We start from the raw sequence: 12538 nt of genomic DNA, 5'->3' as shown, positions 1-12538 counted from the left end.
TCCTCCTGACTCCAGTGTCAGTGTTCTACTCACTGTAAACCTAATTGATCTTGACCCTCCCCCCAATAAGATTTTTTAAAATTCAAAACTACAAAAAAGTTATTTTTGCCGTAATTAACTTAACTTACCAGCCGATTACATTTTCACTGGTCCTTCATTTAAATCTATCAGGAAAATTACTTATACAAATAAGAATATGAAAATAAACATACATAGGATAAACAGAAAATAAATACAAGGTTATTAGGGAGAAAGGAGATAGATAAGTAGCTGAGGGAGATAAAGAAAGCCTGCAAAATGTAGTGCTTAAAATCCTGAAAAAAGTTGAGGGACCTATGAGGAAGAGGAGAAGATATGAGTATATCCTTAGTAAATGAATATAAAGATGAAAACTTAAGTGATGAAGGGCTACCAAAGCCAAATGGAATAGCTTCTATTTGTTCTTTTTTGTTTAAATTTTATTTATTTAAGGCAATGGGGTTAAGTGACTTGCCCAAGTGCCTAAGGCCAAATTTGAACTCAGGTCCTCCTGACTCCAGGGCCAGTGATTTTGCTTTATCCACTGCAGCCACCTAGCTGCACCCTCTATTTGATCTTAGAGGAAATAGGTAGTCACTAAAGATATCTGAGTAGGAGACATGGTCAAATTTTGGCAATTATATAGAAAATGGAACAGAGACTAAGGAGTGATCCAAGGCAAGAATATCAATTAGGATACCATTGTAATAGCTCATGAAGGGAGAAATGATGGCTCTGTGACTAAAGAAAAGAGAGATATGTTAAGGTGGAAGAAAAGTAAGATTTGTCAACTGAGTGGACACATGGGGAAGGGGAAAGTGCTAAGTTGAAGATAATATAAAAGGTATAAACTGGAAAAGGTAGAAAGATGATATATCCACAGAAATAGAAAAGATTTTGAGGTAAAGAAAATGAGTTCTATTTTGGATACATTGAATGTTTACAGGACATTCACCTTGAAATGGAAGATAGGGAGTTTGCAATACTGGATAGAACTTGGGAGACTTACAGAATCAGTAAACAGTACTGGTAATTTGTATAGAAATAATTAACACATTGGAGCTAATAAGTTCTCCAGACATGTAAAAAGAGAAGCAAAAAGAGCATAGGATAGAATCTTTATGTAGAACCCCACAGTAAGAGAATTAATTTAAAGGATGCTAAAAAGAAAGAATAGAACCAAGAAAGAATAGCCTCATCAAAACACAGAGAAGTGTTTTGGGGAAAGTATCAGTGAGCAGAGTCAAATGCTGTGAAGGTAAATAAGGATGAGGACTGAGAAAAGACAACTGGATGTAACAATAAAGAGTTAGAGAATGAAGTTTCAATTGAACAGTGACAGAACCAAACATCAAAAAGTTTAACAAAAAGTTCAAGAGTAAGTGAGAAGAGCCAAAGTAAGATGCAAGAAGTGTGTACCTACACCTCTAGCTATCTAGTTTGAGGAACGGTAGAGAAATATATAGGATGAGGGCAGGAGGGCATGGAAGGGTAAAGTGAGGGTTTTACTTATTTACATATATATTTATGTATGCATGCATGTATGCATGTATGTATATGAAAGACTTTGGGATTTTCTTTTTTAATTCAGCAGGAAAGTAAGTTTGGAAGGGCTGAAGTTTAGGTAAAGTAATTTAAGAGAGAATTTTCAAAAAAAAATAAAAGGATCAAGGTCATATCATATATACAGGATTAGACTTGGCAAAAAACAACAGTCACCTGACTATGACTATCAAAGTACAAAGCCTGATTTTTTTTCCTCTCTCAAACCAGAAAGGCCAATAGTTTAAATTGTGGTATAATTCAGCTTTTTTTCTGGTTAGCTTCCTTAAATACTTGCTCCAGTTGTGACAGCCTAGTCAACCAAGAAAGCAATGCCTTTCTTCCAATAAACAGGCTTGCCACACAGCATATGAACATTTGTTAGCTAATTTTCCCTTTGGCAGCTATGTGGGGTATAGACTGGAATAAGGAAAGATCAACTGGAAGTACAGCTGAGATGTAAGAAAAGTTTGAAACAGAATGATGGCAGTGTGACCAGAGGGAGAAGGGCATGTTAGAAAGATATTATGAAAATAAAAATAACTAAATTTTAGATAAGATTAAATATGTAGGATAGTTATTTAAAAAAAGAATAAAGGATGACAAAAAGTCTATGAATCACCATGATTGGGAGGATGTTGGTATTTTCAAATGAAACAGGAAAATATGGAAGGGGAAAGGACAATGAATTCTGTTTGGGATAAAATTAATTTGAGATGCATTCATATTCATCAAGCCTTAGAAATTTTATAATGATTAATTTTTCAATGAGCTCTTATATTTTCTTTTTTTTTTAACTCTATCCCTGGCTTTTTTCCCAAATATCCTAGGCATCAATAAGAGGGAATGAAGTTTCTACCTAGTAGGAAATGTTCAAGAGATAACTGGTGATATGGGACTGGAACTCCTGAGTAAAAGACTGGATATACAGATTTGGGAATTATCTGTAGAAGCGATAAATTGACTACATGGGAGTTAATTAAATCACTGAATTGATTATGGAGAGAAATAAGATGAAGGCACCAAAGAGCACCCAAAGAGACACCCAACATAACATTCAAATAGGAGACCAAGAAAGGTCAGTATACCAAAACCATAAAGAATACCTAGGAGAAGAAGGTTGGTCAAAATTTTCAAGGCTGCCAAATAAAAGCAAAAAAATATATAAATTAAAAGTTAAATATGACCACTCTGTTAAAATGTAAAACATTTTAAAACACAAAGTCTATTTGAAATTGATGTCTTGAGGTCTTTTCCAGAGATAGAATCTCAAGACCTCAAATCTCAGATTTCATATTTAATATCAGCATAACCTTGGACAAGTCATTTTATTTCTCATCTGTAAAATGAAGGAGTTAGACCAGATATTCAGTAAGATAATTTCCAGGGGGGCGGAGCCAAGATGGTGACAAGAACAGATCCTCTCTTAGGTGCTCTCTCATAAAACTTATAAGGCTAAAGACTCTAACAAAATTTTCGAGAGACAGAACCCACAGAGGGACCCAATGAGGCACTTCTCCTATTCAAGGTAACCTGGAAAAGAGCAGAAAGGCTCTGCTCCCCGGAGTTGAAGGGGTGGCCCGCCAGAGCAAAAGAACTTCAGCCTCCTGGAGGCAGCCCCAGGGCGCTGGGGGCGAAGGCTCACAGCAGCAGGGTAGTTTCCTGACCTAAGGCCCCCGGAGAACAAGGCACAATTTAGGGGAACAACAAGGGGACCTCTGCCAGAGCCAGTACATGAAGCCCAGCCCTCAGGGCACACAGAGAGCAGTGGCTAGGGCAGCCACCACAGAAGCAGGTGGAGCAGGTAAGCAGGAGCCCCCAGGGCATGAGCCCATTGAACCTAGGGAGGGGAGTAAGGAGAGAGAGAGACTGCAGAGCTCTGCCCTTGGAACAGGATTCTGGGGCTCTGACCACATTCAGATCCTGATTGCAGCCTAGAACCACCATAGAACATCAGCCCCCCCCCCCCACCTCAGCCCCATGGCAGAGGGGGGTGTTTATGGTCATTCACAGACCAGGAGGGAGGATGGAGCCTCACACACTGAGACCCTTGTGGGAGTGTCCCAAAAGCTAAGGAAGCACCCCAAAAACAGGCTCAAGCTGAGAAAATGAGCAAGCAAAGAAACAAGAGGAACACAATTGAGAAATATTTTGCATATGAGCCCAAGAAGGATCAAAACACTTAGTCTGAAGATGAGGAAGCACAAGCTCCTGTATCTAAAGACTCCCAAGAAAAACAGAAATTGGGTTCAGGCTATGACAGAGCTCAAAAAAGAGTTTGAAAATCAAATGAAGGAGTTAGAAGAAAAACTGGGAAAAGAAATGAGAGAGATGCAGGAAAAACATGAAAATGAAGTCAGGAGCCTAGTCAAGGAAATCCAAAACAATGCTGAAGAAAACAGCATGCTAAAAAACAGCTTAAGTCAAATGGATAAAATAATTCAAAAAGTTATTGAGGAGAAGAATGCTTTAAAAAAGCAAAATTGGCCAGATGGAAAAAAAGATAAGAAAACTCTCTGAGGAAAACAAATCCTTCAGACAAAGAATAGAACTCGGGGAGATTGATGAATTTATGAAAAACCAGGAGTCAATACTTCAAAACCAAAGAAATGAAAAAATTAGAAGAAAATGAGAACTATCTCATTGAAAAAAAGAACTGATAAGGAAAACAGACTTAGGAAAGATAATTTAAAAATTACTGGAATACCTGAAAGTCATGATCAGAAGAACCTTGACATCATTTTCAAACAATTACTACAGGAAAATTGCCCTGATATTCTAGAAGCAAAGGGCAAAATAGAAATGGAGAGAATCCACTGATCCCCCCCCGAGAAAGAGATCCCCAAAAAAACAACCCGTAGGAATATTATAGCCAAATTCCAGAACTCCCAAGTCAAAGAAAAATATTACAAGCAGCCAGAAGGACACAGTTCAGATATCATGGAGCTGCAGTCAGGATCACACAGGACTTAGCAGCAACTACATTGGAAGCTCGTAGGGCTTGGAATATAATATACTGGAAGGCAAAAGAGCTTAGAATGCAGCCAAGAATCAACTACCCAGCAAGGCTGAATGTCCTCTTCCAGGGGACTTTCAATGAACCAGGGGAATTTCAAATGTTCCTTTTGGAATGGCCAGAGCTGAACAAAAAGTCTGATCTTCAGATACAGGACTCAGGAGAAGCATGGAGATTGGAGGAGAGGGAGAAAATATGAGGGACTTAATGATGAACTTCATGTATTCCTGCATAGAAAAATGACACTGATAATACTCATATGAACCTTCTGAGTTAATAGAGCAGGTAGAGGGAGCTTTTATAGTTGAAGCACAGGAGAAAGCTGAATTCGAAGATAAAATATGGTGTAAAAATGGAGTCAATAGAAAAAAGGGAAATGTAATGGGAGAAAGAAAAAGGAGAGGGGGAATAGGCCAAGATATTTCACATAACAAGAGTTTTCTTTATTACAATGAGCTATTGCAATGATATGGAAGGGGGAAGGCAAGGGGCAATGAGGGAACCTTTGCTCTCATCAGAGATGGCTAGGAGAGGAAACAGCAAATATACTCAATGGGGTATAGACATCTGGAGTAAGAAGGAGGGGGGAGCAGGGGGAAAGGGTGGGGATGTGAATAAAGGAGGAGAGGATGGACCATGGGGGGACAGTGGTCAGATATAACACATTTTCTTTTTTACTTCTTGCAAGGGGCTGGGATTGGAAGGCCTGTCCGGGATCAGAGGGCCAGGTGGATGCTGGGCCTAAGAGGTGATATGGGGGCTCAGGGCCTCTTAGCCCCAGAGCTGGGGATCTGTCTGCTGCACCACTCAGTTACCCTACAGCAGAGTCAGAGTGAAAGGAGAGAAAATATAGTACATGGTAGTGGAGAAATACGAAAGGAGGGAGTTGCGATCAGCAATGGCAATGGTAGAAAAATATGGAAGGAACTTTTGTGATGGACTCATCATAAAGAATGTGATCCACCCATGACAGAGTTGTTGGTGTTGGAACAAAGACTCAAGCACATTTATTATTATTATTATTATTTGGGGGGTGGGGTGCAGGGCAAATGGGGCTGGGTGGCCTGCTTGGGGCCGCATAGCAGAGTGATCATTGGGTGTCTGAGGCTGGATTGGGACCCAGGTGCTCCTGGCTCAAGGGCCAATGCTCTGTCCACCACTCAGCCACCCCTACTATTATTACTATTTTATTTTATTTTGGGTCTTTTTTTTCTTTTCTTGGTTTTTGCAGGGCAGTGGGGTTTGGGTGGCTTGCATGTCACACAGCTGGGTGATGGTTGGGTGTATAGGGCTGGATGTGGGCTCGGGTGCTTGTGGTTCCAGGGCTGGTGCTCCATCCATTGCACCACCTGGCCATACCTACAATTACTACTATTTTTTTATTTTAATTTCTTTCTCTCCCCTTTACTTTATCACTCAAATGTATAAAAAACATTATTTGTACAAAATGAGAATAAATATTAAATAAAAAAGATAATTTCTAGTCATAAATCCTGAGTCTATGAAGAGCACCCAAAGGTTGAAAGTGACCTTGTTCACCAAAACACAGTGTATGAAAACTAGATGGTAGGGATCTCCTTGACCCTTGAGAAATTATAAATAAATATTTTAGAATATGAGGGACTTTTCCCCTTTTTATGATTTCTTCTGGATATAAGCCTAGTATTGGTCCACTGGGGTCAAAGGGTATGATCGATTTTATTGCTTTTTGGACATATTTCCATATTGCTCTCCAGAATGGCTAGGACAGTTCACAACTCCACCAACAATGCATCAATGCAAAAAAATCCTCCCATGGTGAGCACAGTTCTCCAATATATCTGATAGGTGAGATGATTCCCCATAGTTGTTCTAATTTGCATTTCCCTAATAAATAACGGTTTGGAGCATCTTTTCATATGATTATATATAGTTTAATTTCTTCTGTTTGTTGTTCGTATCCTTTGACCATTTACCTATTGGGAAATGACTTGTAACCTTATAAATTTGATGTAATTCTCAATATATTATAGAAAGGGGGGCGGCTAGGTGGCGCAGTGGATAGAGTACTGGCCTTGGAGTCAAGAGTACCTGAGTTCAAATCCAGCCTCAGACACTTAATTACCTAGTCGTCTGGCCTTGGGCAAGCCACTTAATAACCCTATTGCCTTGCAAAAACTAAAAAGGAGACCTTTATCAGAACCCCTAGCTATGAAAATTGTTTCCCAGTTTTGTTTTCCTTCTAATTTTGGCAGTATTGGTTTTAATAGTAGAAAATGTTTTTAATTTAATATTGTCAAAATAATTCATTTTACAATTTATAATGTACTCCATATTTCTTGGTCATATATTCTACCAAATTTGAATGAACACTCCATTCACTTTTTTAAAATGTTTTTTTATTTTTCTTTTCTGTCTCATGGTTCTCTTTCCCTTAATCCTAATTCCTCATGCAGAAAAGAACTTATCTATAAACATATTAAACGCAAATATATATGTACAATATTCACCAGACTTTTGAGCGCTGAGGAGAGTGAGGAAGGAAATTAACTTATAAATATGCATAGGCATGAGAAGGAATGGTTAAAAGTTTTCATTACATGTAATTGAAAAATAAAATATCAATTGGAAAAAAGGATAACTGTACTACAAATAAATAATATTTTTCTACAATATATTTTATTGCCAGAGCTATAATGCGCTGCTGCATAGTGCCTGACAATTTTTATAATCCATAAACAGAAATGGTTGTTCCAAACTAGATATATTTATATTACATGAATGCACAGAAGTTTTTACCCCCATCTTCTGGGATAATTGGGCATAGGAGGTAAGTGGAGCGGTAATGGGGAAAGACCAGGGATGGTGAATAATTTGATCACTACAAAATGTCTAAATGTTCACAAATACTAAAAAAAGTAGAATTGGCAGCACAGTTTGAAAGGAATCACTAAGCCAAAACAATAATATATTGTATAATATATTGTATAATATTCCTTATTCCCATGTACTAAATCTGATTTTTTTACACTCTGATTTTATCATTTTGGGTCACTAGATGGCATTATTGCATCAACCATGGTAAAATGTGGATTGAATTTGCATGGAGGCCTTGGAAACAATGAATCAGCATCTGAAAGTTGGTAATGTATAAATCAGATTTTGTTTTTCTATAACTTCCACTCATTAGTCGGTAGTCAGTCCCCAAGGGTAATATGGAATAAGTCAACTCCCTCTTCGATTTGTCAGCTTTTCAGATAAACTCCGTTCTTTCATGACAGATAGTACAAGTCCTTTACAGTCTAATCATTCTCATTTGAGTAAACTCTAATTTGTTAATTTTTCTCTCAAAGTATAGTTTCCTACACTAGACTACTTGTTCCCAGGACCTGAATCCTCCTATCAGTGGTACTAAGACAGGTACTGATCTTTTTCATTTTAGCTATTAAGCTCCTACCATCCTCTAATAACATGTGTACATTTATCTCCTACAGTCTAAATTTAGAAATTTATATCTATGCCTATTTGTTTAATTTTGGAGAACTGGTTCAGCCTATGCATACTTTTTTTAAAATCTCTATAGAATCACAAATTTTCATAAATGGAAAGGACCTCAAGTTATCAAGCACCATTCCCATCTGACTATGAATTCTCTCTAAATAACCAACAAGAGGCAATTTAAAGTGGCCTTTGTATTAAGTCCTCTAATTAAAAAGAAGCTACTGTTATAGGTAAACATCATTTAAGAGATATAAGAGTTAGAGTTCTTGGAACAGGTGATCCAATTTCCTCATCTGTAAATGGAAGTCCCTTCCAAGCCTACCCATTCTTCTTTTGGTTGTTTTTAATTGTTAGGAAGCTTTACCTTGCATGAAGTCTACATGTGCCTCTGAAACTTTTACCCATTACTTCTAGTTCTAACCTCTAGGGACAATTAGAAAAAGTTGAATCTCTCTCACACATGATGACATTTCAAATTTGGGAAGACAAGTTATAAAATCTTGGCTATGTCTTTTCTTCCATACTTGGTGATCTCAAGGTTCTTTCCCAAGGGGTCCCTTTCTTTAGGGTACTGTCAGGTTTAGGATTACTTTAGAAATGCAATTGGTGACAAAACAACAATCTTTTGCATTCTACCTCTCAATGAAGTTGAGAATGACATTAGCTTCTTTGACTACCATTTCACACTGATGACTAAAAATAAGCTTGTGGTCCCCTAGAAATGTCATAATCTTTTTCAGATGAAATACTAAATAAGCACATGCAAAGTTAACTTCAAAAAGAAACCCATCGGGGCAGCTAGGTGGCGTAGTGGATAAAGCACCAGCCTTGGAGTCAGGAGTACCTGGGTTCAAATCCGGTCTCAGACACTTAATAATTACCTAGCTGTGTGGCCTTGGGCAAGCCACTTAACCCCGTTTGCCTTGTAAAAGAAAAAAGAAAAAAAAAAGAAACCCATCAAGGTAACATTGCACTCATGCCTATAGAATTATCTCTCTTTGGATCATGACCATTTTTCTAATAGCTACTCCTGCCAGCTTTACATCATTTAAAACTGAATGAAGATATTTATATTTTTACATAAGTCACTTGTTTTAACATAATGAAAAAATGCTCAATATTATTTATATTATACATAAATTAGACATTTATCATACCTCTTTAACCAAGTAAATGAAGCATTAGCTATGGGACCACTGAACAAAGTTACAGGTTTTTAGATTTAAATCAATCAATAATTTTCAAGGAATATACCCTGAAAAAGACTTTTTTCTAATCATGATAGGGAACAGGTGGTAATCAAAAGAATTTGAACAAAATCACATGGCTTAGATTTTCAAGTTATAAAAGAAGTACCAAAGACCTTAATAATCTGTACAGAACTAAGTAAATTCTAGTAAAAATTAAAGAGAAATTACTATCTGTGCTATACAAATTATTTTCAAAAACTGACTAGCAAAACACTCTTAACAATTTTTATAAAAGAGTCACATATGGTGGTAACACCTAAAACCTGAAAGGGATAAATAAAAGCAAAGATGAATGCTGATGAAAAAAAAGTTTGAAATAAAACTTCAGAAAAAGTTTATAACAATATTATTTTGTGATTACTCGAAATTTTAACTTGTTTCGACTTGCCTGGGTCATAAAGAACTATTAAAATGCCTCAAAAAAATGACAAGAGAATGCCAAAGGAGATGCAATTTCTATGCTACTTCTCAGTAATTTCTTATTAATAGCATGTGTAATTTTGTATTACTAAAAACTCAAGACCACCAAGTCCACTTGAAATAGAAATGCTTTCAGTACTGGTTTGAGAAACATGAATATTAGCTTCATCACCAACAAACATTTGCCAAACACCTGTATGCAAAGCACTGAGCTTGGCAAGCATTGCATAATCACAAAAAAAAAAACACAGTTCCTGTTTCCAAAGAATAAATTAAAATGGAGAGATAGAATAGGCACTGAAAAAGTTCATGAACATTCACAGGATTATGCATAAGTACTATATAACTGGCAAAGACAGTAAGTGTTACAGATATTCAAAGGAGGTTAAGATCACTTTGGCAAATGAAGGATTTGAGTTGGATAAGCAGAATTTTGCTAAGTGTAGGGAATTGGGGCAGAAGATTCTAGGTAGATTGGTCAGAGTTCCAGTGCACCAACATGGTAATTAACATTCTTATCAGTTAAAACATTAAACTTACTGCCATGTATGGCCTGCACCCAGCATCTCTTGTTTTGGCAATGGAGTCCACAAGTTGTCCACTAATGCCAAAATCACAGAGTTTAATATTTCCACTTCTATCCAGAAGAATATTAGAAGGCTTGATGTCTGTAAAAGATCAATGAAATTCACTGTATAAATGTCAATTAAATAAAATAATGCTAAAAACTGTTGTTATGAACTATAAATAGTAAATATTAAATTAATATTTACTACTTTCAATGCTTACTAGCTATGTGATCTTAGGCAAGTCATTTCATAGCTCTGTAACTCATTTCCTCATTTGTAAATTGAGATAAGAGGCACTAGAAAATATATAAGGTCTTTTCTGGCACTAAGATTCAGTAAAAAACATTTGAGTAACGGCTTGATCTAGCAATCTCAAGAAAAAAGTATTATTTGCTCCAACATTTATACCTTCATTACAAAAACAGAACAACATGACAAAAGTTTACTTTATAGCATACAAGCTGATGTGAATTAACGGTGACTTTCTTCTTTAAAAAGTGTCACACTCAGATTCTGGAGCATGAAGTAAAGATTTAATTTCTATTAAAATCAGGAAAACATGATTTTTATGAGTGCCATTCCTTATAAACCATCAATAGTAATAAAAACATGTTATAAAAAAATACTCAGGCAATGTTTATGCCTTTTTACAGAGAAGAGGGGATGAATTTGGTAACATTTTGTAAGAATTATGAGAATATATTTTTATATGTGCAATTAATTAACCAAGACAAAGAGGAAAAGAAGTTGGTGCATCAGAAATACAGTAAGCCATGAGTCAGAAAGACAGATATGTGTTCAAATCCTGCTCCTAATATTTACTGGCTTATGCCCTAGGTAACTATCAGTTGCTGAGACAGCAGTTATGACTAGAATTGGGGAGTTTTCCCATTTGGGAGCTACTTATTCCAATAAAATCACACATCTTATCATCTCCTACTCCCCTCTTCCCTCCCAAATCCCAAACACATACAGACTTTTTGTGTGATTCCATCTGTCTTGGAGAACATATTTAAGGAACTTTCCTCTATCAGTACCTTCTCAGAAACTTAAATCTTAAGACAGTTACCTAAGAAACCTAGAAGCTCACAGCATGACTCTCCTTTTGGGTTACACAATTAGTATGGATCAGATGTGGGATCTGACTACTCAATTAAAGTTCTTTTCAAAGTTAAATGATATATCTTAATTGACAAATCTGATGACCCTTTCTCAGTCTTCAGCCTTCTTGACCTTTTTGATACTGCTGATGACCTCCTCTGCCTGAATACTCTCTATTCTGAAATTTCATGGTCCTAGTCTCTAGTAGTTCTCATTATATCTGGTCACTCACAATCTAGAAACCACATTCTCTAACATCAGATATTGCCCAAGGCTCTGACCTAGGCCCTCTTCTTGTTACTACTGACTCTTATCAGCTTTCCTAGATTTTAATAATCTTTTTATTAACTTACAATTATATTAAATCTAGACTCAGTTTCTCCTCTAAGCTTCAATTCTATATCACTAATTGACAATTGGACATTTTAAACTTTATATTCCAGAGAGATCTCAAATACAACATGAGAAAATACCATTATTTTCCCCAAAGAAATCTATATTGCTTAGATCCAATCTTCAATTTGCTTAGATCCAGTCTCCACCATTTTCCAATCTTCTAGATTCTTGATAGTATCCAGTTCCTCACTCTCCCTTAACTGCAAAAACTTGCCTTTTTTACCTCTACAACAAACATTTTATTCAGTTTCTTATCTCTATTCATATAGCCACCACTGTAGTCCACGTTCCCATTACTTCACAGCTGGACTATTAAAATAACCTCCTAAATAATCTCCATGCAATAACTCTACTTGTTCAAATTCATCCCACAGAGCTGCCAGTTTGATTTCCTTTTCTCTCTCTATCAGATTATATGACTCCACTGTTTTGCTATCAAAGCGTTCCACAATTTGACCCCAATCGAGTTTTCTAGTTGCATTAAACAGGGTATAAAACAGGTATTCTTACTCTCAAAAGACTTTTGGGATAATGTGTATATTACTCTCCTTTCCCTAGCTCTCCTGGATAGAATTGCCTGAATCTCCATTAAATAGCAGTCACAAAAAATAAATGAAGGGTAAACTTTTAGCCAAGGCCAATTGAGTAAACTATCTTTGTGCTTTTCCAGCATTGTTTCAAACCAGATGGCTTAGCTGGCCCTCAAGTTGATAGCCCTAGGCTGGCATTTAGAAAAATGGAGATTT

At 36.6% G+C, this 12538-nt stretch overlaps 1 protein-coding gene across 5 annotated transcripts in view; it reads right to left on the bottom strand.

The window, feature by feature from the left end:
• MAP2K4 (mitogen-activated protein kinase kinase 4) overlaps positions 1-12538 on the bottom strand; it is a 181824-nt gene that overhangs the window by 39941 nt on the left and 129345 nt on the right. For all 5 annotated transcript variants that reach the window (XR_012476011.1, XM_074225137.1, XM_074225136.1 and 2 more), the window contains one exon: positions 10267-10394. Coding sequence is in view for 4 of the 5 variants with exons in the window: in XM_074225137.1 (XP_074081238.1) it covers positions 10267-10394 (128 nt within the window). In the remaining variant the exon portion in view is untranslated. The remainder of the gene's footprint in view (positions 1-10266; positions 10395-12538) is intronic.

This window comes from Macrotis lagotis, chromosome 2, assembly GCF_037893015.1.
Source record: "Macrotis lagotis isolate mMagLag1 chromosome 2, bilby.v1.9.chrom.fasta, whole genome shotgun sequence".
In the NCBI taxonomy this organism is placed as follows: Eukaryota; Metazoa; Chordata; class Mammalia; order Peramelemorphia; family Peramelidae; genus Macrotis; species Macrotis lagotis.
Note: the sequence above shows the minus strand (reverse complement) of the source record. Positions and strands in the feature narration are given on the sequence as shown.